The sequence below is a fragment of the Drosophila navojoa genome, chromosome 5 (genome assembly GCF_054131105.1).
Source record: "Drosophila navojoa isolate 15081-1374.11 chromosome 5, UAZ_NAV_1.0, whole genome shotgun sequence".
In the NCBI taxonomy this organism is placed as follows: domain Eukaryota; kingdom Metazoa; phylum Arthropoda; class Insecta; order Diptera; family Drosophilidae; genus Drosophila; species Drosophila navojoa.
Genome location: NC_142893.1, coordinates 10243150 through 10269887, shown reverse-complemented (window position 1 = coordinate 10269887; position 26738 = coordinate 10243150). Strand labels below are relative to the sequence as shown.

Below are 26738 nucleotides of genomic sequence, written 5' to 3'. Positions count from 1 at the left end.
TTGTTGCTCTTCCGTTCCATTTTCTTATCGGCATTTGGCGGAAAACCTATAATGGCATAGCCGAAGATCCCCTCTTTCAGCAGTAGTGCTACTTCAACCCCTCTACCTGCTCTTCCATAGATACTACTCACATAAAAACAATCTTTCAGGGCTGCCAACTTGCTGAGAAAACTCTTTCTCTAATTTACGAAACTTTACATAAATATTGACCTATTTTAGAGCTATCCAATATCAATTGGCTTTTCTTATGTATTTTATATACATACATATCTAGTATTTATATATATAGTTGCCAGCATGGCTGACGTCGCAGCGCATTTGTAGTTAGGGGTCTCACGCACCGTGGACGCATTCAAGATGTGACATTACGAAAAATAAAATGAGAAAATGAAAACTTTTGGGAAAAATGATTATAGAACGTTATCAGAATCCAATTTGACACGCCCTAATCCAGCAGTTAGGTCGCTGCCCCCTAACCATGCCCACTCGTACGCTCTCGCTACCTTACTCTCACATCTCGTATTGCTCTCTCTCTCTCATAATTTAAATGTCGTCGTCGTTGCCGTTGCCCGTCAGCTGGTTTTTTGCGCTCGCGTTCGCGTTCACTTCGGCCACTGTTTTAGTGTTGCCTTGAACTCGCACAGAAATCTAGTTACAAATAATTTGATTTCTTTCGAGACTAGTGTAAATTCGTTGCAAGACGTAAACGTGAAATCAATCTGGTCTAGATTGAGCATCGTGTAAGTCGTTTATATAATATTTTTGCAAACTCGCTTCTACCTAACCTCACTTTTGCTAACTAAACTTAAATTTTGGTTTATCGAAAATCGCTTCAATTCTAATTCCTCAGAATTGACAACGGTTTATTTTGTCTGTTGATTTCATTTCGTTTCGTTTCTATGCTGGCTCTAAGCATTTATCACATGTTCCTGCTTTATGCATGCTTATTTCTCTTCTTCTTCATCTACATTTTGTCGCTGTTCGCTTTGCATTTGTGTTTCGATTGCAGACATCTCTTGCGCTGCGGCCTCTCGCTCTCTTTGTTGTGCTTGTTGTTGTTGTTCGCGTCGGCAACATATGTACGACCGAACAAGCAACCGACCGTTCGAACGTCCCGAACGACCGTCCGACTGAACAACAACCACACCGGTTAGGTATGCCGATTTACGGATACATACCGAAACCCATAAGAGCCTCTATAAAATTACGCGAAAATCAGTTGATATATGTATACTATATACACTTAGATATATCTATCTGATTAATACAGTTTATATAAAAGCTTAACTCAAATAGAGAGATTCGTTTCTCTTTAAACTTCTCTTTTCCTCGAAATCCCTCATTTTTTGCCCATCCAAACTTTCATATGGGTTCTCGATATAGAAACCCGGTTCAGCTGATTTCCAAATGTAGTTTCATTTGATTTGCGTTGCTAGCAAACACTACAACGAAAAGCTTTTTGGCGAGCTTTTAGCAAAAAGCTTTCTATTCATCATTCATTAATTTTTGAAGAGGGAGTCGTTGCATTAATTTATATAATTTACTCTAGGTCAATTATTATGTTAATCTAGGATTGCCACACTGTGCTAACAGTGCTGCCAGACCGCCTACGAAATCTATTTGCCATAATCTTCAATTCTCGTTTCATTTCAGTTCAATGTGTTCCAACTGAGGGCAGACTATAAAACGCGCGAATATGATGGAAGTAACACAGAACGTTGAATTAAGAGAGCTGCCGACAGAAGATGACTTAATAAGAAGTATCACCGAACTGGACCATAAAGGTGATAAGCTCTCCAGCCCTGGTATGTGCGCAACCTATAACCGTTGAATTTGGCTGAAAATAAATAAAGATTCTCTTTTAGATATTAATACAAACATGGGGAGCCGCAAGTCAACTATCGATGAGGAAATTCAGAATGGATTGTCCGTTGACATTCTAGATAACGACATTAAGGCAACGTCGCCTATCGATAGTATCGGCAAGAGTGATGATCACGATGCCGACAAGGACTTGCCTAGGGAACACAATGCCGGCACAGATCTGGATGCTCTGCTGGACAAGATTAGTTCGATCGTAGACTGCGATCGTAAGGACTCTATCGATGAGGATGATGTTACAATGGGAGATAGCAGCATACCGATTTCGGCCGATAACGATAACATTGCAGAAGACAACACTGCGATCGATGAAACAGAGACAAATGTGATCGGCGCCGAAGCAAAGCAAAAGGAAGAAGAACAAAAAAACAGCGTGGAAGAGCTTAATAGTTCTGATCTACCTAAAGTCGAGGAGAAACCTGAAGAAGAACGGGAAGAGAATTTAGCGGAAACTAAAGATAAACAAAATATCAATGAAAGTGAGATCGGTGCAGCAGTGAAAGAGGATGTACCGACTGATGAAAATATGTTAGATGATGAAACGGAAGAAAATGCTAACAAGGATCCGAAAGTCACAAAAACAAAAAAGTCGCAAGAGGAATCTGGAGAAATAAATTCGAATGATGATGTCTTCTTGGATGCTTTGGAGAGCATCTCTAGTTCAGATGAGTTTGAAGCAGCGAGCAATGAGAAAACTGTAAAAACTGATGAGCCAGTTCCCAAAGAGCAAAGCAACCATGGCTTAGACAACATAACCTCAGATGAAAGCTTTGATGGAGATGATAAGACGGATGCTGTCGGTGAAAAAGCAAATGGAGAGGCCTCAATTATTGATCTCGACTCATCTGATGATAAAACAATTGATACCCCTGCGAAGGAAGATGCAGCAGAAGCAGAGACGGAAATGGAGGTTGACAAAACTGAAGAGGAAGAGGAAGAGAAAGAGCTGAGTGACAAAACATTAGAAAATAAGTCGGCGGAAGCTGAGGAAGTTTGCGAAGAGAAAACCAAGACAGATCCAGAGGTGGACAAAGATGATCCCGAGCCATCGGAGAATAAAGTTGAAGAGCCGACCGAACCGAAGTCCAATGGAGTCTTGGACGACGAGTGCGAGAAGAAAGTCGAGCAAACGGAAGAGCCGGCGACGAGCAAAGCTTCAGAGAACATTGTAGCTGAGGCAAAGGATGCCGAATCAGATGATGAGGTGATCTTTTTCGAGCCGATTGAAAAGACGGGGTCGAAAGAGAACGAAACAGGTGAGAGTAAAACGGAAGCTATCAAAGATATGCCAGCGGCTGATAAAAAGGTCGAAGAGGTTGTACTGTTGTCGGAAGACGAAGACGATCAGCCGCCTGAAAAGAAACCTTCGAAGGCTGTAAAAACTGCTCCGACTAAACCAAGCGAATCGAAATTGAGAGACTTGTTAGCTGACAACTCAGACAATGCTTGCGATCAGTTTGAGAAACAGAAAACGCTGGAGAAACCGAAAGTTGTCTTGGGTGAGGACGGGAATAGCAATTCGAGCAATTTGCTACAGCCCTCACATAAGAGCAGAGATGAGACACCGGCTGAAGCTGAAGCCGAAGCGGAACCTGCTGCAGAGGCTGATGATGGCGACGTGGAAATGGTGGCCGATGAGCCGGAGCCGGATGAGTCGGAAGCTGTCATGCCTGCGGTCAAGCGCTTGCGTCTGAGCACCGACGAAAAAGTAGAGGCTAGCAACAGCACCGCCACAGTCTCCACCACTACCAGCACAGAGGAAGCAGCACCCGTCGTTGCCAAACGCAGTCACAGCCTGCTGGCCAGCAACAGTCCCGCAGAGAAGGAGGATATACCTAGCAAGAAATTGAAAACGGATGACTCCGATTCGAATAGCTCAAACGATGGCACACTGCAAATTGATCTGGATGCTCATGATAATACCCAAGAGTCGGAAGAATCAACAGCAGCAGCTACCGAGCCAGCTAAAATCGAGCACGACGAGAAGACGGAGTCAAAGGAACTGGAGTACGACCTCAAGCCCAAGCCGCAGCTGAAGAAAGATGTCAAGCCGTTGCGCTTGGAGTTCTTGAAGAGTTTCCGGAAGAGTTTCGACAAGATGACGCGTCAGGATCTGGAAGAGCTGGTGCTGCAGAAGATCGTCGAGAGCATGCTGGTGAAGAGCGAATTTTCGGAGATACGGCGCCAGATCGACAATCAAGAGAACACGCTGGCCAACTATCGCCGCAAGATAGCTGAGGTCTCCAAGCAGTTTCTCGATCTGGAGACGGTGCACAAGCGTGTACTCAAAGATCTGGAAACGAAGAATGCTCAGTTTACGGCGCCGGTGCGCATTACGCGCGCTGTCGGTCTCCAGGTGGGCATGGCCCTCATGAAGAAGCCCAGCGAGGAGGCGGCACGCAGCCACGCCTCCGGCTGTCATACTGCGGGCAGTATGCAAGCGGCGACAGCGACAATGCCAACGCCACCAAAGGCGAGCACCTCGCCAATGCGATCGTCCATGCGTGCGCTGCCACCGCCACGACTCAGTCCGCCCCAGCATCAGCAGCAGCAGCAGCAGCTGCAACAGCAGCAGCAGCAGCAGCATCAGCATCAGCTGCAACAACAGCAGCAACTGCAGCATCAACAACACCAGCAACAGCAGCAGACACCGCCATCGATTTCAACGCGACCCTACGTACAGACGAGCGGCGGTGGCACGCCGCCGGTGCGTCGTGGTTGCATGCAGAAGGTGACGCCACAGCGGCCTGTTAACAACACGCCCAGCAGTCATCAGGCGAGCACCTCCGGCCAGGGCATGCAGCGACTGCCAAGCACGCCAAATGTCCCAACGCGTTCCATGTACGCGTCGAAGCACACGGGCAGCGTGACATCTGCGACGGCAGCCGCTGTTGCCGCAGCTATGCGAGCGCGCGGCACTACGGCTAAGCCCATAACCAAGGACTATCCCAGCTCCTACATGGCACAGAAACAGCAACAGCAGCAACAACTTCAACAGCAACAACAACAACAACAGCAGCAGCAGCAATCTCCATTGCCGTGAGTAACAGCTCGACTTTTCCCATCAGCTGGCAACAACTAATCCCCTTTTCTCTTCTCTTTAGCGTTCGCATTGGTCGCAGTCCGGGCAAGCAGCCCATCAACATCAACACCAAGGCACGCCCCATGCCCACCGTGTCGGTGCCCATGTCAAGTGCCACGGATAGTGGATCAAGTGGTGCTGGCTATGGCCAGCCCAGTCTAGCGCCTGCACGACCCAAAGAGAAGGCCGTCATCGATCTCACAGACGAGGATGATGCAGCGGCTGCTGCTGCCGCAGCTGCGATGGAGGCCAGCGCTAATTCGAGACTGCGACAAACGTTAAATGTGCCCGCCAAACGCAACATGCAAACGTCGCCCATGGGCGGCAGTACACGGTCCGGCGGAGGCAGCGTGGTGCGCGTCTCGCCCATGAATATACCGCGTACCAATGCTGTGGCCCGACAGATTGTCAATGGACCAGGTAAATTACACAAATATTAGGAATTCGTAAAGCGCTCATTAAACTCATTTCGTATTGCAGGCCAAAGAGGATCGACTGGCTCGAATGTTAGCATGCAGATGCGGTCGGAGAATACGCCGCCGAGTGGATCGCGTGCACGTTTATCGCACCCTGCACCGTTACCGCTGGCGCCGGCGCAGATCAATCATCCGGATTGGAAGCTGCCGCCATCACGGCCCGTCATACGCATCAGCTTGCACGACACGGGCATTGTCATCTCGTGGACACTGGAGGATACGGGCAGTCGATTTGCCGAGTGCGTCACGTATCAGATTTATGCTTATCAGGAGACGATCAACGAGCCCAGCACCGACTCCTGGCGGCATGTGGGCGACGTGAAGGCCATGCTCCTGCCCATGGCAGTTACGCTGAACCAGTTCCAAGAGAATCAGCGCTATTTCTTTGCCGTGCGAGGCGTCGATGCGCACGATCGTTACGGGCTATTCAGTTTGCCCAAGACGTGGTAATCGAGTCGTGTCCTTTGTTCATATGTATTCTTCAATCTTATTTTACTCTAGCTCTTACGCCTATTTATAACTTATTTATGCAATGTGACCCAAGCCTTAAGTTAAGTTTTAAGTTGGATAGTTCAGTTTAGTTTTCAGTTGAAGTTTTTTGGACTGTCCAAAACAATTTCTTTTAGCTAATTAGCATGTACATCACATTTATGTTCGTTCCTTAAGATATATATATATATATTTTTTTTTATTTAACCTGGGCAACCGCTAAAAACTGAGAGCCATTAATTGAATTTCCTTATCCTTAAGCATCCTCCCGCACCCATACTCTTAAGTTAGTATTAAGTTTTAGCCCTGAGGAGTGTTCTCAATGGATTTGATCAGACTTTACTCAACTCAACAAATGAAACGCAACAAACACGACTAATTTTGTTAACACAACTAAAAACTCTGTTTTAAGTTTAAAGGAAAAGTACACAATGAATGAATAAATATTATATTGAAACATTACAATGTATTTTTGTCATTGATTCAATTGACTTTCATGTGCATTTATTTTGATGGAGGTTTTACTTATATATACTTCTTATATTTTAGTTTTATTTTAGCTTCTATTTTTTGTAAGTTATGAAGTGAATGTTTTGAAAATTATTGAAAAATTAGTATGTTTTATTAAATAATATTTTACTGAGGAATTTCGAGAAGTTATAGTTCTTGTTAACTTGTAATAAATCGACAAAAATCGCCTTGAAAGAAATTCCTTCTCATTAACTCTCGATAATTTCAGTTTTTGTCTATATAATTCCATTTCTATATACATATAAGGTATTGTTTGTTGGTTGTTAAATTGCATGACAAATTTACAAGGAACATCGGAATATATAGAAGGCAAATAATCAACAACTACACTACCACTACAAAACTAGCTTCTCATGGTGTCATCAGTTCCAGCCTAACAGAATACGTACATTCTATGACGTAATACCTGAGGGTACTGCTATAATCTATGCACTTAAATTAGAAAATGTGTCATGCATATGGTTGGCGTAGCTATAAAAGAAACCTATATTAACTGTAAATTAGTCATGCTTTCGGATTAAAAAAAAATCGTTCATGTCTGACCTGAACTTAAATAGTCTGCTTCAAAAATAACTTAATGACTGTAATCCTTGTCGTTATGATGGGACAATTGAAGGTGAATGTGTAATGGCAATCAAAGGCTCAATTAGCATTTAATATGCCATTTATATGCTGTATATATATGTATATATGGATGAAAGCACATATCCTTGCCGGCCAGCCAAAGGACATACTCAACAAATTAGCACAAATTGATTTTCAGCTGGCTAAAAGAGTTGATGCAGGCCCTATTTCAAACATGCATGAGAATGCAATCGATGACACATAAAATATAGATAGATACTACGTACATTTCCGTGAGAGCCTGCTGGGGGTCGCTTGCAGCGGCGTTTTTGTCGTTGCCAATGCTGCATGTTAAGTGGGGGCCAGCCTCTGCCCCACCTACCTGTGCCTCGCCTCCTGCTCTATGGCACACTGCTTAAGTTGTCTGAATGGGGTATATTCAAACTGGCCCTGAACTTACTCTCTTTACTAAGATTAAATGGGGTATATGCAATTTTTTTGGGCAATACTCTTTCCTTTCTTTTGCTAATATCTTAAAATTTAGTAGATTCACTATACATATTTTTAAATATTTTTTAATAATTATAAATATATCTACAGTTACAGTTTGGAAAGCACTGCGTTGCACAGTGGAAGCTCTTACTGCCTTCTGTTTACTGTTTCAACATCTGCTGGTCTATGCAACTCTTGCCCTGCCACATTAACAGAGCATCTCGGCAGCAGTTCAGACTCAGGTGGTACTCTTCTTTAGTCTCCATTTTTTTTTTGTCATGTCAGCGACACCAATTGGCCGTTTGCACTTGACATTGGAAAAGCGGCGCAGGCAACGTCGCGACCTTTTTTCTTGTGGCCCTCGTCAGGGCTTTTTTTTGTTGATGTGCTGTGCTTCTTTTGGCTTTTTGCCTTGCCGCGTTTTGTGTCCATTCATGCGCTGCATGTGGCAGGGAGCGACGTGATTGGTGGGCTGCTTGCAGCAAAGGCAGCGCCACGTGCCAGCGCAATATTGAACGTTAGCCAAAAAACCTTGACATTAGGCGCCAAATGGCACCAGTGTGTGTGTGTGTGTGTGTTAGTGTGTGTGTGTCGGTGTCGTTGTCTGTGCTTGATGGTTGTTAAGTCATTGCATGCATATCCGGCGCACAGCAAACATTCTTCTTGTTGTTTTTTTCTTCTGTTTTGTCACTTTGTCATTTTAATTCATTTGCAGCTGAAATGTGTCGCAGAACATGTCCTGGCAGGACATGGTTCGTCCTGTTGTCATTGCCGCTCCAATTATTTGACAACAGCAACAAAAATTGTAAACGAATCTATATACAAACATACATGTATTTTAATTGAAATAACTGTTACACACACACGCACACCGAGCACAAATTTAATTGTTGTTGTTAGCTTCATTTCCGGGAAACGTCTTGGCAGCACACACACACACACATATATCAAGACACATGTGTGTGCCCACCACGCCCACCGCCTCTAACGCCAAGCATAACAAAAACACAGATGTTTTGTCAGCAGCTATCGCTCTCCGCGCACTGCGCACGCGTCGCTTGCAGCACGGCAACACTGGCAATTCGTAGTAGCCGCCGTGGCAGTTGTATTTTGCGGGCTTTGTTTGTTATTCGCTCGCCGAACGCGTCGCCTAACGGTTGTGTACCGCTACCAAATTCGCAACCCAACTGCATGCAACGCGCTACGTGCAACTAGCGGCGGCATGCATCGCGCTCTTAGACTAGATAAACGCGTGTTTTTTGTACTCTAAAACAAATGTAGTCGAAATATTAAATGAAATTAAATCGTGAAATTTAAGTGTGCTATTTAAAAAATGTTTTCACATATATAAATACATGAATGTAAAATAAAGTAATAGTAATTAACAAAGAATTTAAAATATAAAATATAATTAAATTAAATAGTGCAAAAGTAACTTTAATCCGGTGCGAAATTTGTTGAATAAAGTAAATGAGTTTACATTTAACAAAGCATAATAATCAATAAACCAATAATTTAAAAAAATATAAATTTATATAAACCTAAGCTATAAATTTTAGTTGAAATAAAAACATACAAAATCTAAAAGATTTTTGAAAATAAAAATAAAATCATATAGAATATATAAATCAAATCAAAAATGCATGATACATAATAAAAAAAAATATATAACTAAATAGAAACTTTAGACAGAAGGCATACAATAAAAATAAAATAAAATAAAATATACATAAATATAAAAAAAATAATTAATAAAAAAAAAGAATAGCATATAATAAACAAATTTATTTATGCATAAGAAGTAAATTTAAAAAATAATTGGAAGATGATAAATATATAAACAAAAATTTGTTGGTGGCAAAAATAAAATAATAATAATAGTGTGTATATTTATAAAAAAAAAATATATATATATATAATAAAAATAAATAGAAAATACAAAGTATAAAAATAAAAAAAGGCAAATTGGATTTATATGATTAAACAAATTTATTTTTTACTATATACGTTTATGGAAATGTATAGATGTATATAAATAAATATATATGAATATAACTAGAAAAAAAAATATATATTTAGTCTAAAAAAAAGACTTCCCAAACAGTAAACTAAATGTAATGAAAACCATAGAAGCTCTATTATAAACTTGCACTGTTTATATTATATATACATATATCATATATAGTTCTTTATAAAAATAAAAGCAGTTACTTGTTGTGCACATGAAAAGCAAACTTTAATTGAAATATCGATTACAAGGGCTAAAGTCGTCAATCTCTTTGTAAGTATAACAATGCCCCAAAGCGTGCCACACACCATATATGTACATGTGTGTGTGTGTGTGTGTGTGTGTGTTTATGTATGTTAATTAAATTACCGCTATATGTGCTTAACAACAATGCCAAAGCCCACAACAACAATAACACACAGACACACGCATACGCACACAAACACACGGCGTAACCTCCATTGCAAGTAATTATAAAAAAACATCAGCAGTGGCAAAGGCAACAACAACAACTAAAAGGCAACTAGCACACACACACACACGCACACCTATACACTGTAAAAACAATAACACATGAGCCCAATTTTCAGTCGCAACTTCAACTCGGCTAGCGACTCAGTTACATGTCTTGGCCCTGGCCACTTGCTGTCACATTTGTTGTGCATGTATTGGTGTGTGTGTTGTTAACTGTGCTATGCCTGTGTCTATTACTAGCCATAACCATTTGCACATAGCGCCTTACTATTATTAAGCGTCTCATTGTACAATGAGAGCGCACATAAGTATGCTACGCTTTCTGTAACTCGGCATCAGCCAGACACATGCTGTGCGTGTGTGTGTGTGTGTTTGTGTGCCTTTGTATGCTCTCAAGGTGCAATAAGCCAGCATAAGCCATGTTCATGTGTATGTTTTCTTATGTATGGCATGCAGCTTGGCCAGATTGTTGAGCTGAAAAGGCTTACCGACTCGAATCGATAGAATCATGTTCCCCTTTTCTTTTCGATTACACGTCTGTGTGTGAGTGTGTGTGAGTGTGTGTGAGTGTGTGTGTGTGTATGGTCTATCAGTCATCTAGCTAAGCCTTTGCAGCTTAAGCGACTCGCACTTTATTTTCATTTCATATTTGCCAGCAAATACTTTCCATGCCATAAGCTTTAAGACTCCAATTCAACATTTGTTTTAATGCAATGCGATAAGCAAATATTGTTTTAAGGCTTCAATATGTTTGCAATTATTACAGCTGGCTTATCAAAGTACCGTTGCTTTAACAAATTGTGCAAGCCTTGATTGATGATTTAATAAAGGGAAAATATTTTGCAGCAGTCGAATAAAGTATTTAAAATATTTATTTATTTATATATTATATTTATTTTTATTTTTTTTTTAATAAAGCAGTCGAATAAAGTATTTAAAATATTTGTTTATATATTTATTATATTTATTTATTTTTTTTTTAATAAAGCAGTTGAATAAAGTATTTAAAATATTTGTTTATATATTTATTATATTTATTTATTTTTTTAAAATATTTTTTTTTATGAGTTGGCTTAGTTTAGCTTTAATAAGCGATTAAATAAGAAGTATATAAAATGTAATAATAGCCAATTTAATCTCTCTAGGAACTTTTAAACTACCTGTAATTTATCTTCAATTTGAGGAAAGCCTCAGGGCTTTGCTCTATATTCCTGCTAACATATTCTCTGTATATTTTTCTAAATAAAGAAAACTATGTAAATAAATAAATAAAAACCAAATGCATTGTCCTCAAATGTTTTACGCATTTCAAGAAATATGTGAGCTCACTCCACAGCTTTATTACAATTTTCTCTATAAATTTGTCTACATATGTATATTTTACAAGCTTATCGCATATCAGTTCCCCCAAAGGCTTGCCATATGTGTTGAAACCATCTTCTCTCAATTAAATTGCGCCTTTGCACATGTTTTTTCTTTTTTTTTTTACCAACTGCTTCTCATTGCTTGGCTTTGACAGTATATTTAAGGCGATGTCATGTTGCCCCCAGGACGGCTTTGCACCCGACACGTCAAGGTGTTCTACACAAAAACAACAACATATTAGCACACACCCAATTTTTTTTTTTCATAAATTTTCCAACGAATGTAAAAAAGAAAAGTGAATTCGAGACTCGAGCACACAAAATTCTATTTTTTTTTCCATAAGCTTGGGCACGGCTGGGCGGTTGAGCGCTTGGGTGATTGGGCGATTGGGTGGTTGGGTGGTTGGGGGCTGCACAGTGTCCCAAAACACGTATGCAAATGTGCAAAGACCAGCATAAATGTGCCATAATAGCCACACTTTAGATCCGAGCATTGAGTACTCATGCAGAGCATCGAGTACTCAGTATTGATTATCAGTTTTGCATACTAATAAGCGAGCGCTTTGTTCCGACTATTTCGCTGATGGCAGAGCCACACTCGAATGTGAATGTTTGTGTTATTCCATATATATATATGTGTATGTGTGTGTGTGTGCTTGATAGAGTCGCTGTTTTGCTGTTTGCCATGGCAGCTGCTTTCGACAGCAAAAAGGGAGCGCCACATGGCCCCAAATAAGCCGCAAAGGGCTCGCACATGTACACAGACGAGTTGCAGCATTAGGGGTATGCCTGTCAAATGAATATTTATGAGCATGATTGTATATTAGGATTAGAGTTATTGATCTTGGTATTGGTTGTTAGTGTTTGTTGTGATTATTATGAGGCTGATTATTATTATTATAATACATATTTTTACCAAAAAAAAAAAAAAAAAAAAAAAAAAAAAAAAAAACAAGGTTTTTTAATTAAAAATTTCATTAGTATTATTATTATTATTTTTTTATTATATTAGCACAAAATATTATTATTGCATTAAAAAAAATAAATAATCAGTAATGGTAATATAAATAAATATATTTATAATTTATATACATTTATATATAATTTTTTTTTAATTATTATTATTTTTTTTACAAATATTTTTAAAATGATTGTTTTTTTTTTTTTATTAATTTTGCAAATATATAAAAATGTTTTTCTAATTAAATAAAATTTAATTAAACTTATTTTTTTTTAAAAAGATATAATAAAAAAATATTAATGCAAAATAAAATATATATATATATATATATATATATATATATATATATATATATTTTTTTTTTTAAATTAAATTTTTCATATTATATAAATATACATATGTTGAAAAATGTATTCATTCATTTAACTTCTAACCATTTCTCAAGGCAATTTTTCTTTGTGCTCAGCTGACATATTTTAACGATTTCCACTTCAAACGGGACTACCCCTACTTTGTCAACTGCCATGTAATGCCAGCTGCCTATTTGCCTTTTTGGTTGCCGTTGTTGCCGTTGTTGTTGTTGTTTTGTTTGATTTGTCTAGCTGCACCTCAAAGGGCTTTTGTTTGGCCCAGGGGAGGCGTCAGCCGTTCCCTTTTTTGTTGCTGTTGTTTTTTACTTTTACTCGTTTTGTTTTATTTTTTATTTTGCGCCAACTTCGTCGCCATTTTTTTGTTTTTTGTTTTGGGGGCTGTTATAATACGTATATGTCGAGTAGTTTGCTTTCTTTTCGGTTGCTAGTTGAATTTCTTTCGCTCTCTCTCTCTCTCTCGCTCTCTTTTTATTTGTATTATTTTTTGTTTGTTTGGTATTTTCTATTTTTATCGGTTAGTGTGTTAGTGTTGCTTGACAGCGGCGGCGCTGCTTCCGTTTGGGCTGCTTTCTTCCTGCTTTGCTGTTATTTTTATTGTTGTTTGCTATTGTTGTTGTTGCTTGTACATTTCCGTTACAGTCATAACACGAGCAGCAAACAGCTGATAACACACGCATACACACACACCCTTCAGGAAGCTATAAAAAAATGTTGCCTTTCCTTTTGGTGTGAGTGCCCCCAATGTTCGTCCTGGCTGAGGGAGCTGGGGGAGCTTTGCATGCATTGTTTTGACGCCCTTTTACAATTGAACCGCATCGGGCCCAGCCCAGTCAGGCACTTCTCGAATTGCAGTCAACCTCGATTAACTCGGGTGGGGTAGCGGGGTGGGTGTGTGCGAGCCTCCCTCAGACCTTTTGCTAAATCAATAGCCGTATTATAATCAATCATGAACCTGAGCATGATAAACGCTTCGACAACGCAAACAACACTAAAAACAACCAAACAAATCAAACTGAATGAACTTGAGGGATGTCAAACGCCCCCTCAATATTCCATATATAACACTGCGACATCGCCCAGAGCTCCATGGCTCGCTCCAAGTTGTTTGAGCTGCGAATTATTATTGCATTTGCCATTTGAATGGCAATTCCCAAAGAGAGATTTATGTGGTTCAATCTGCATGGTGTGTGTGTGTGTGCGAGTGTGTGTGTGTGACTGTATGTTTGTGTGCGTGTGCATGAAGTGACAGCACACGCGGCGTATGATAAATGTAAGCCGCATCAAATTTGTTGCGGAAATGAAATAACGGAAGCGCTTTAAGCAGAAAAAAAGAAACGAAAACGAAAAGGAAAAGAGAGAACAGAGCAGGAAAACCTGTGAAAAAATGCATGAAATAAACATACGTTTGACACATGCAAGTTTTTAAATGCCAACAAATATTCTTTGGGCAGGTGCTTTATAAGTATTTAATTTATTTTATTTTAAATATAAGAATTTCCAGAAGTTTATATTAAAATTTGTTTCCTATTTAACTTTTGGAGAGAGAGAGAGAGCGAGATTGAATAGGATTTTATTCGGCTCATCTCGAGCTATAATTCCGTTTTAACTTAGTTGTTATGTGGAATTATTTTTATATAATAATAATAATAATAATAATAATAATAATAATAATAATAATAATAATAATAAGATAATAATAATAAGAATAAGAAATAAGAAGAAGAAGAAGAAGAAGAATAAGAAGAAGAAGAATAAGAAGAATAATAATAATAAGAAGAATAAGAATAAGAAGAATAATAATAATAATAAGAATAATAATAATAAGAATAATAATAATAATAATAATAATAATAATAATAATAATAATAATAATAATAATAATAATAATAATAATAATAATAATAATAATAATAATAATAATAATAATAATAATAATATTTTATATTATTTATTTTAAGTTCATTTTTATTATGTTTTAGTATGTTTTAGGTTCTTTGATTTGCTTTATTTTTTTTGTATTTTATTTTTTAAGATTATATAAATTTAGTAAATTTTATTTTTATTACCCATAGGTTTTTCTTTTTTTAAAATAGTTGCTTTTATTTATTTATTTAGCTCTTGGCCCAGCTCACTTGCTGCCTTTCAGCCCGACAAACAGCAGAAAACTCCGGCATTTTATGCTCGAAGCTCGTTGCCTTTGAATACAATTTGTTTCCTGCAGGGCTGCAGACATTCTCACACACACACACTAGCACTAATGCACAACATTCATCGGCAGCAGAGTGCTTATATATTGATATGCCTTTGCAATATTAATGATGTTGATGCTTATGTAAATGCAAATGTAAATGTAAATGTAAAGCAGCAAATCAAATAAAGCAGAAAAACATTCCCACGCACACACACGCACACACACACACACACATACACCCACGCACAGCAGCAACAAATAAAATAAAGTTTCCTGTCTATATTGTTATTTTGTTTCTTTGCTCTTCTTTTTGCAGAGCAAAACGTTCGAATCATTTGGACTCAAATCTCAAATCTCCAATCAAAACGCTTGCAAAAAGGCAAAAGGAAAACAAATAGCTCTCGATGCACACAGTTACACCTACACATCAGTAGATGAGTACACATATATGTATATATATATATATATATATATTGAGCATACGCCGCATAGGCCGTATCAGGCAACGGACGGCTGCTGCTTGAGGGCAAATCCCCAAGCAACACTTAAGGCATAAATCCGAACTCAATCACGCAACAAGGTAGCACACGGCCCATCCACATTCACATGCACATTCCCGTTCACAATCAGGATTAAAAGTCTTCGAATCAGATAGTGGCAGTCGACCAGACCAGAGCGACAGAGATAAACGATGCTGTGCCAGCGCCAGGCCGGGCCGGAGTGAGTGCCTCTGATAGCATTGCGGTAATCATCATCAGAGCATCATCAGCATTATCTCAGGCTCTGTGCGTGTGTTTGGGTGCTGCCCCTCTGCCCGCTGCCAAAGAATGTTGATTTAGTTTGCGGCCAAGACCTGAGCATTGTAAACATGCCAAGACACCCCTCGACGACGGCCAGATACTCAATGACATTTCGAGCCTGATTCAAGGACGCGCACAGCAGCAAGTCCTGCGAAGGCCAAAAATTAAGACTCGCCTCCAACTCGAACTCGCTAACAATTTGCTTCGTCTTCTGATTTTGAGTTTTTTTTGTTTGCTTGAAGGGCACGGAAAAGTGAGCAGCTGCGTATCGTCAACATGGCAAGGTAAGTCAGCCACAGACTACTATATATGTATATGTATGTGTGTGTGTGTATGTAGATGTATAAAGGTATTCACATTTCTCCACTGTTTGCGGCAACACCAACATAAGTAAGCAAAACGAAGAAGACCACATAATCCGAAAACCAAAAATAATGAGAAAAATTCTTGTTGACTAGGCGAATATTGAATGCTCTAGGAAAATACTTGCAGGAATTGGCGATAAGCTCAACCATTTGAAAAGAATGCAAAGAGAATATTAGGCGGAACATATATTGTTCTTATGTTAGATGTTGCTATTGAGTTTATCTTAAAATTCAGTCCTTAATCAGAGAGACAGAGAAAGAGAGAAAGAGTGAGTAAGTGCTTAACAGTAAATTCAAATTCTATTTCATCTATCTATCACAGCTATCAGAATATATCTCTCATAAAAACATTTCCTGCAACATCATTAACACTCTCGGGAATTTCAAAGCCTTTACATAAAGCCTTCAAGCTCAACAAGTAGTTGAGTGGCGTTACCCGACTCATAATCGAAATGGAATTTTCTTTAAACATATTCCAAAACCATAGCAAAAGCAGGAGCAAGAGAGAGAGAGAGAGAGAGAGAGAGAGAGAGAAACATGCAGCCAATCATCCTTGGGGGCGTTACACTAACCATCATGGAATTATAATACCCAACTCGGGCACGCAAAAGGAAAACATCGTGACTGGCAAATGTATGTGTTTTTTTCTCTCTCTCTCTCTCTCTCTCTCAGTTCAGCTCTCAAAAGCAACCGCAAACACATTTTTAGGCATTTCAAAGCAGACAAACAAACCTAAAGAAAACTCGCATTTATCATGCTGACTCTATGGGTGTGTGGGTGCTGTGTTTAGGCCGTAGATAAATTTCCATGAATACAACAAGTTCAAAGCAAACAACAATTTACAACAACAACAACAGCAACAGCAACAAAAAGAAAGAAAAGAGAGAAAAGGCGAATAAGTGCTCTCAGATTTGTTGTTATTTAAATTTAAATGATATTTTGATAAGATAAATTGTAGACACAATAATAAATCAAAACTTTTTCAACATGCAGCAAATCAAATTTATACAAGAAGCGAACGATGAGTTGAAGAACGTGTTGAAGTTCTCTGTTAAAGCGTGCTTTTTGTTGAATTTATGCTTTAAGAAGCGAAAAGCAAATTATGGCACAAATTTGGGTTTTTTTATTGGGTTGACTTTTTGTTTTGCTTCGCGCTTTTGTGTCTTTAAAGCTGCGAAACTTCTCGTTTTGTTTTCCTGTTTACTTAATTTAATTGATGCGTATTATTGGCTATGATTCTGTGCCTCTCTCTCTCTCTCTCCCTCTCTCTCTATATCTTTCTCTATTTATCTCTCTGACTCCATACATGAATATATCTCTTTCTCTCCCTCTCTCTCTCTCTTTTGCTCTCTATGTCTACATTCGCTTCTCTCCCTCTCTTTTCTTATGACTTTAATTTTTAATGTCTCTCTATTCCTCATTTCCTCTTGATTCTCTCTCTCTCTCTCTCTCTCTCTCTCTCTCTCTCTCTGTCTCATTTACTTTCTCTCTCTCTCTCATTTTTCTATAAACATTCTTTCCTTCTCTATCCGCTTCTCGCTTAAGTTTTCCTTTCACATCTCTCTTCTCTTCATTTCAATTCTCATTTTAACCTTTAATTCCTAATTGCTTGATTTTCTTCTCGTTTCATTTATCATATAAAATCCATTTCATATAAAATCCATTTCTTTTTATTTATTTGCTGCGCCTCAATTTTCCTTTTATAATTAGCAATTTCCTTTAGTCGCTCCATTTACAAGTATTTCTATTCTCTTACAGCCTTTAATTTTCCTTTTGCATAGCCTCTCTATACTTAAGCTTCTCTTTCTACCTCTCTCTCTCTCTCTCTTTCTCCTCCTTCCTCTCTCTCTCTCTGTCTCTCTTCCTCTTTAGTTTTAAATTCCTTTTTCGCTTGAACTTCTCCTTTTACTTGTAGCCCTTTCAGGCTCTACTCCTCCTTTACTTTATGTTTAGCTTCTCCCGTTGCTTCTCCCTTTGCTTTCCCTGACATTACTTAAATTTGTGATTAACTTTTTGTGGTGCTTCGCTGCTACGACTGCCCACACTCAGCAGTTATTTAATTTTTCCACGTAACCTCTTTGTTTGCTTCTCCCCTGCCAAGGCGTTGGCTATTTGGAAATTGCCTGAAGTGCTTCTACATGGATCATTGAGTCTTTTCTCATTCTATTTGCCCGACTTCAATACGATTAGCCACGCCTATCAGCTGTCCGCAAATACGTTTTAGGGCCAGACTCGAAGTCATGTTTGTTATTTGTTAATTAAATGCTAAAATGCTTTTGGCACGCTCGAGCTGGATGCACAGCCCGTGAGCTAACTCATCGGAATGTGCATATTGAAATTTGTGGCAATGGCCCACATGCAGCGGGGGCATGCAACGTGCAATGTGCAACAACATGGCCAAACCACAGCAATGTCTTGGCCAATATTCTGATTCATTTAACAGCGAACAGACCTGTGAAATTTGGCTCGAAGCCTCAATCTGACGGCCTAGGATTGAATTTCTGCCAAAGGCCAAGTTGACTCTGCAAAATGCTTAAATTTCTCTATTCTCCACACTCTCTCCCCCCTCTATCTACCATCTATTTCGTTACTACATAATTATTGGCCTAGCCACAAAATTTGCCACGCCCCCCACAGTGTTCGCTTTAACCGCAGGCGGCTTGCATAATTTGCAAATCTGTTTGATTTGCGGCCAAGTGTGAATAATTGAATGCAATGGGGGAATTTTTCCATAGAAGTGACACACAGAGAGAGAGAGAGAGAGGGAGAGGGTTGGTGGGGGTAAAATGGCAAATTCATGGAAAAACAAAGTTTACAACAACTAAAAACAACTTGTTACTATTTGTGGCATTTGCATGCAATGCATTTGAATGCCCACACAGCAGTTGGGGCTTTCTGCCAGAACTGAGCTGCTCCAACTGCGCTTTGAGATACCCATTGAGGGAAGAGGTTTGAAAGCACTTGGAATTTATATGAAATGCAGTAGAGTTGAAAATTATAAATAATCAAAGTTACTTTGCTGAAATATATAATAAATTTGCATTATAAATTGCCTTTCTATGCGCTTCTCAACAGCTTAAGTTGAAGTTCTTTATATATTAATTGCAAAAACTTTAACTATATTCCTTTTTTTTTTTTTTTTTTTAATCAACAGGAATATCTTTTAGCTGCCCACAATTTACAGAAAAATATCAACCTTATTTTATTTCAATTTTAAATTTTCATAAAATAAAATAATACTTTGGCAAATTTTTTTAAGTGTAGTCTTTCCTTAATATAGGATATTATTAGATGTAATTTATGATACATTGACATTGATCGTAGTAAATCCATAGTCATTTACTTTTTAATCTCTTTGACTATATATAAAAATCGACTAAAATTTGCACTTCGAACCCTTAACCAAAAAAAGGTTTATTATTATATTCTTTAGGGTATTTTCAGCTACCTTTAGCTGCCATTGTTTTGTTTACACTTTTGGCAAAGTTTTCACAAGTTTCAAGCAGAATATCATAAATTATTTTTAAATGCCATAAACTGTTTTACTTTTGCTCGCCTTAAAAGCTTAACTGGAGAGTGTGTGTGTGTTTTATGGGCGACTGTACGGGCAGCATACGAAAAAAACGTAGGGCATTTTAGTCTAGCGTAACTGATGATATGATACTCTATAGAGTTATATTGAAATTATACATATATTGGTATTGTCATGGGTATATGGGAATATTTCCTATATATCATTGTAAGAATAATTTTTAAAGTAGAAAATTAAACAATAATTTGAAGTTTGGCATGATTGGATATAGAATATATATGTATTTTCTTTATGGTCTATGAGTCTATACTGTCTATAGAGTCTATAAAGGCTATACAGTCTATACAATCTGTACATTCTATAGAGTTTATAAGCTATCTCCTCTAATCTAGTAGATCTCTTATTTATAAAGCTTTAGCATTCTTTCTAGTAAATTCAGGAATAAACACTTAGCTTTCAGGGCAGTTTTAGAGATAGATAGTTGTGGAGATAGATAGATAATGCATTCTTCTAGAATTCATTCCAACTCTCTCTGCTTTTATTTAGCTTTCAGCATGCACTCGAGAGGTAATTCCAAGTCTTCGTAGACCACACTTCCATTGTGGATATCAAAACTTGAGACTTTATCAAACAAAACAAGAAAACAAATTTCAAGTCTTCAACTTTCAGCCAGCAACACACAGACAAACATTTCGCACAGCCAATAAACTGCTGTCGAGCATTCCCGAGCGAGCATAAATAAAGCAGGTAAATGGCGCAAAGTTGAAAGCCAGCGATGGCCACTTCAATCATGGCCAACTTGCAGTTGCCAACAATTTCACGGTCAATTGCAGTTGTGTGCGTGCTCGTCTCTCTGTGCATGTGTGTGTGTGTGTGTGTGTATAGGTTGGGTGTGACTGCAGCTAAATGCTTAATATGCAGCAGCAGTTGTGTGCGTGGGTGGGTGTGTATTGGGTTTTGGTAGTCACTGTGTGCGAGGTCAAGTGAATTGTTGGCGCAGCTGTCAATTATGGCCAGCCCGTTGGGCTCTAATGCTGGGCCATGTCTGGGCCTAAGTTTTATGTGCCCTAATCGCTGCCGACCCTTTGCCAGCGCTGTTAACAGCTGACGGCCTGCCAAGGACATAGGCAGCAAGAGAGAGTCCTTTATTGAGCCACGGCATGGCCATATTGTATGGCTTCAAGGCGCCTTTTATGTGTCTGTAATTATGCCATACGACACACACACACATACACAGCGCCGGGCCGGGCCTCCGCCTATTGAAACAATGGAAAATTTTTTGTTCAAACGGATGTGAATACATTTCCGGCGCGTGCAAAGCCAAAGACAAACAACAACAACAAAAACGCAAAAGAGAGAAGAATAAAAAACAATGAAAAGTTGTTTGTCATTAATTAAATTTCACTAAGGCAACAATAAGGAATACACACATACATTCACACACACACATGCCAAAAGGCGTTCAGGTTTAAATTTCACTTAATGCCTGACATGTCGCACACACATGACTCTCTCTATCTCTCTCGCACTCCCTTCCTCTCTCTAGCTCCTCTTGTCTACGCTGACAAAACAAACAAATAGACGCAGCTAAAGTTTTTTTTTTTTTTGGGGGCGTGGCTTTCAGTACAGTTGCTGCCTTGTCACGCTACAAATTTTGCACTTAATTGTAAAATGTTGTCAAGTAAATAGACCCATGGAGGACCCATTTCAATAATGAGACTTGGCTAAATATATATTGTTGGAAGTGAGAGAGACAGAGAGAGAGAGAGAGAGACAATTGAGTAAGCCAGGTGCACAATAAAGACTGATTTAAACAATTCGAGAACTCTTGGGGCAATTATCATAATTAGAGATTACTGTAAAATGAACACGAGAGCAGTGAGAATGTGGCAGATGAGCCTGACCGACTGCATAATACCCATTCAACAAATGTTGAAGGCGTACCTCCATTTATTAAACCAAATGAATTCTTATGCCTTTAAAAAAACACTCAGCATTAAAATCACCTTCCTTGCAGCTGCCTCAACTTATTTCCTAGGAATTTACTACCTGAAAGATATATTAGATGATGGTATGCCTATCAATGCACTAAGCTGCGGGTCCTGTGAGGTCCGTCAAAGCATTGACAATAGTCCATGATTGCGTATACGTAATATGCCACTCAATAGACTGCCACGCCCCCTCAACAAAACAAAAGCAGCAATAGCTATAAGCTGCATTCCACTGGTCGCATAAGCACATTACACAGCCGACTGCAGCTGAACGAATAGCAGGGAAATGGAAATGGAAAGGATTATGATTGGCATTGGCTGTGGAAGAGAATGGGGGGACATGGACAGATTGGGGCACAATCATGCAACATTTTGTTGCAACTGCTATCTTTCCACCTGTGCGTGTGTGTCTGCATCAAAGCAAAGATTAATTGGCTTTGCGTAGGGCTTCCACATGCGTTTTGTTTACTCTTATCATCGATTTGCTTGGCTTTCCCTTATCTCGCCCACAGCGCCGCCCCCGCGCCCTTGACTAAGCCATTGCCATGCCTCGTCCCTATGCATGTGTTGTGTGTCTTTTTTTTATAGTTCGTTACACGGCATTTGGATTGTTAGCTAAATTTTAGCATTTTTCTTTCATTTTTTTAATTCTTGTCATTTTTTTTGTACGCACCTCTTGATTATGCAAGCACACGTGCTCGAATAACTGTTGCAGTGTCAACGTCAGTCGAGCTTTGCGTGTTGAGTGGAGCTGATGCTTATGCTGAGATTATAGTATATCCGTACAACAAGTCAGTTATTATGGTAGTCAAGATAAAGAGGAGAATAGAGAAATGTTTCGTTATTATCTAAATATCTTTAATATATGTAAGATTGTCTATAAATTAAACAATAAATCAAAATGTGGCTCAAATTAAAAATAAAATAATTATTCAAAAAAACTTATTAATGGAATACATAAATTATGCAAATATATAAATATAAAAACTCATCAAAAATAATCCTTAAATATTTTTTACATAATTATTTAAATTTAAAAAAATGTATGCATTAAAATAATTGTAAAAAAATTTAAAAGTAATTCTAAGCATATATTTAATGCTTCAAAGTAACACGGGATTAAATGAAAAGAGAAAATAAGATATGACTGGGCACTGAGTGAAAGAAGCGTAGGTAGACAGAAGAAGAAGCAGAAGAATAAGAATGAAGAAGAAGAAGAAGAAGAAGAAGAGAAGAATAAGAAGAAGAAGAAGAAGAAGGAAGAAGAAAGATCAGAAGAAGAAAGAGAATAATAATAATATACTAATAATAATAATAATAATAATTAATAATACTAACAATATTAAAAATACTAACAATATTAAAAATAATAATAATAAAAATTATAAAAATAATTTTAAAAAAATAATATTAATAATAATAAAATAAATTTAAATTAATGGTACAAAATTAGTAACAATTTAAAAACGTATATAATTATATATAAATAAAAAAATTAAAAAATAAATAGATAGTAAAATACAATAAAATATTTAAATATTCAATTTAAACAAAACCTGAATAACATTCACCCACAATTGCTTCATCTATGAAGTTATTTTTGCGCAAATTGCTTTCATAATTTCTCCTTCCTGTTTTTTCAAAGACAAATTCCGTTTGTGCCCTGCCCCAAGAGCCAATTAGACAAGCACAAAGCCAGCTCTTAATCTGCATATGCAAAACTAATTGAAATCAAAAGACACAGAGAGATGCTCACAAATCAACAAAAATGGCAAAAATTGTCAATTCGCATAAACAAAAAGAAAAACAGAACAAAAGCAAAACCCAAATGGAAAGCCCAAAAAGGTTGGCTGGCAAAATTTAATTTTCCAGTTCAGTTAAATAACGATTATTTTCATTTGATTGAATTTGAATTGATGCGTTTTCAACAAATTCAATTCATTTCAGTCCATCCAACCATCTAACCATCCATCCATCCAACCAGGCAACTAAACCAACTCATCCATTCAGCCATTTATTCATTCATTCATTCATCTATTCATTCATAGGCGCTTGTAATGCTGCTGCATTTTGACCTTCTTTTAGCAGCGCATTTTTCATCAGCTCACACTCGCATGTGTGTGTGTGCGTGTGTGCGTGCGTGTAGTGTATTATATGCTAACAGTTTCTGTTATGTGTGGCTGTATTTCGAAATCGTTCCATTTGCGTCACAGTTGTCCTTTTCATTAGGTCCCTCAAGCCCACACACACGCACACACACACACACAAACGTTTCGCTTCGCTTGATCCTGTACTAAATTTCTGTTGGGCCGTAAGTAACTCAAGCCCAAAAGGCGCTCGAATTGCGAGGGCAGTTTCATAACATATTTTATTTAATAACGATAAATGAATAAAGTCATAGATATTGTGTTTAATAATTATAATAAATATAAGCATATATACTATATTTAATAACTATACATATATGAGTATGGGAATAAAATTATAAATGAGTTTTGCTCATCAATTAAAATTTATTTTTACTTTTTTATATTTTTGCATTTTTTGTAACACATAAAAACGGTTTATTTGTTCACTTTTAAGGTTTTTTTTTTTTTTTTTATTTATTTACTTTTTCTAGACAAGCAAGTTTTGTTTTGTTTTTTTTTTTTTTTGTGTTAATTATTCTTCTTTAGTAATTATTATTTCTATAGTTTTATTGTTTATGTATTGAATTATTAATAATTCCATTTTTATAATTTGTTATTTTATTTTATTTATTTATTTTTTTTTAGATATTAATAATTATTGTTTTTACTAATACTTTTTTTCTTGTTATTATTATTATTATTATTTTTTACTCTTCTTGTTTATTATATTTTTTTTTTGAACTTCCGTTTCTTAATTTTTTTTAATTTTAATTTAATTTTTTGTAGTTTGTGACTTTTAGTTTTTGGACTCGACTAATTTTTTTTTTTAATATTTTTTTTTCAACTTTTAAGATATATTTAAGTTGTTTTATTTATTTATACATATTTTCATGCTTTTATTTATTATTATTATTAATTGTTCAATTCTTATTCATGCATTTAATATTTATACATATTTTCATGCTTTTATTTATTATTATTATTATTAATTGTTCAATTATTATTCATGCATTTTATTATTGACTCTCGTGGTTTCGTCCGTCTTTTAAATATTTCTTTCGCTTTGCTTTCGGCTAGAATACTTCAGACTTCTCCAATTTCTTAATAAACTAATGAAAATTCTTTCATTCCATCTATCATTATGCTTATATGTATGTATGTATGTATATGTAGTACTTCACTAAACTTAACTGAATTGCGCTGAACTGAACTGAACTGAATCAAACTGAATCGAGCTGAACGAAGCCAAATAGTGCAATGAAAAGCGAGGCAGCCCGCTATTTTGTTCGTTTGCTCAACTCTGAGTGTGTGTGTGTGTGTGTGTTTGTACTGTGTGTGTGTGTGTGCGGGATGCTTGTAAGTTCATTAAGAGACCCCATTGAACAAGTGCTGCTGCCAGCCCCTGCTTCGTCCCCTTTGGCAAGGCTCAACGAAATTTATGCAAAAATCGTTGTTGTTTGCCATGCAGCAGAAATTTTTCAATTTCAGCCAAGTCATTTGGCCGTTTTCATGGCCATTTTAGACGGTTCCTTCTGCTGCTACTGCTGCTGCTGCTACTGCTGCTGTTGGCTCTGTCATGAGCAGCAACAATTAACGTTGCGTGTCCTGTGGACGTGTCCTGTGTCGCTGCAAGCTATGCAATGAATATTTCAAGGATTGCTGGTTTCAAGACCTCTTTGGACAGCTAAACAAAGCAACAACAAAACTAAGGACTCGAGTAAAATTTTATATGTGTATGACACAGAGCCAGTAAAATGAGGAAAAAGGAAAATGATGGCACAAGCGCGAGTCAAAAGAAAAATTTGGCTAAATTTTCTCGGAAGTTTTTATAATGAAATGAAGCGCACTTAAGTAAAAGCACGAAACAAAAAGAAATTAACAAGCACATAATAATCTAAACTTTTTCTCTGCTTTGGGGCGTGGCTATTTACTCTTTTCCTTATTTCATTTTTTATTCTTTTGCTTTTGCTGCTTTCATTTTGAGCCAAGTGCCCATCATTTGGCATTCCATTTAGCTGACCAGCATCAAATGAGCTATTAAGCCCGATGAACCCTAGCCAGACACTTTTCCCTGACACTTTTTCTCTTGTCTTTATGTTGTTGTTGTTGTTGTTTTTATATTGGCTTCTTTTTCTTTTTGTGGCAAAAGGTCAAGAGGGTAGAGGTTGGCTTTTTTCGATTTTGGGGCAAAGGCAACAAAAAAGAATGGTAAATGAAAGCCAGGCAACTGAAGAGGAGGCAGAGCATACGAGTGGCTACCCTTGCTAAAAGCAGTTGAGACAGTGACGTTTTGGCTATAGAAGCTATACAGATCTATATATACTTGTATTTATATTATATACCAAATAAGAGTATTATGTTATACTCCTGATATAGTATATCAATTGCTGACCAAACGAGTGTGGTATGATTTCAGTTGACTCTACTTCAACAGCTGTTTAAGATATCTATAATTTCCAGCTGTTAAAATATTCTATAAGGTTTGTCATTCGATTATGAATCATATAATGAATCAGGCAAGACTCGGACAGAGCTAGAAGGCAACATTCGACTGGACTTTGAGCTCCCAAAACAACTCATTCAGAATGAAATCTTATATGACATATTCCCAGCAAAAGCAATAACAGTTGTTTTTATGTAAAATGTAACTTCTAAATAAAACCAGAAACAGCTTCCTATCACAAATCAATTTACTTTTATTATAATTTCTTTTGCTATTGCTTTTAAATTAATATTAAATTTTCTTTAAAATAACTGAAGATTTCTGCATAGAAGATCAAAGGAATATAACACAAGTGTAATAGTTTATACATTTTCTTCTTCTTCTTCTGCTTCTTCTTCTCCTTCTCCCTCTTCTTCTTCTCCCACTTTTTCTTCTTCTTCTTCTCTTTCTTCTTCTTCTATACTTCACTTAATTCACATTTCATCATCATCCTTTTCATAGAGTATATCAAAGCGCAGTCAAAATATAAAACTTTTGGCCTCGATTGAAAATGAAAAGTCTAAACGGAAACGGAAATGACAGCCTAGTCGAGGC

General features: G+C 37.4%; 2 protein-coding genes across 2 annotated transcripts in view; both read left to right on the top strand.

Moving 5' to 3' along the window:
* The first annotated feature begins 574 nt into the window (after nucleotides 1–574).
* wde (Fibronectin-III type domain-containing protein windei) lies at nucleotides 575–6393 on the top strand. Its single transcript, XM_018106074.3, has 5 exons — nucleotides 575–740; nucleotides 1654–1805; nucleotides 1866–4920; nucleotides 4986–5383; nucleotides 5444–6393. The coding sequence occupies exons 2-5, from the start codon at nucleotides 1697–1699 to the stop codon at nucleotides 5887–5889; spliced, it is 4008 nt and encodes a 1335-aa protein (XP_017961563.1). The 5' UTR covers nucleotides 575–740; nucleotides 1654–1696; the 3' UTR covers nucleotides 5890–6393.
* Nucleotides 6394–9597: 3204 nt separating this feature from the next.
* LOC108654604 (uncharacterized) overlaps nucleotides 9598–26738 on the top strand; it is a 99324-nt gene continuing 82183 nt past the window's right edge. The window contains exons 1-2 of the mRNA XM_089260720.1: nucleotides 9598–9796; nucleotides 15201–15968. The gene's annotated coding sequence lies outside the window, so the exon portion shown is untranslated. The remainder of the gene's footprint in view (nucleotides 9797–15200; nucleotides 15969–26738) is intronic.

Coding starts and splice junctions, on each gene's coding strand:
- wde (XM_018106074.3), top strand. CDS start 1,697: ATGATGGAAGTAACACAGAACGTTGAATTAAGAGAGCTGCCGACAGAA. Junction 1,806..1,865: donor TGATAAGCTCTCCAGCCCTG/GTATGTGCGCAA, acceptor ATTCTCTTTTAG/ATATTAATACAAACATGGGG. Junction 4,921..4,985: donor CAGCAGCAATCTCCATTGCC/GTGAGTAACAGC, acceptor TCTTCTCTTTAG/CGTTCGCATTGGTCGCAGTC.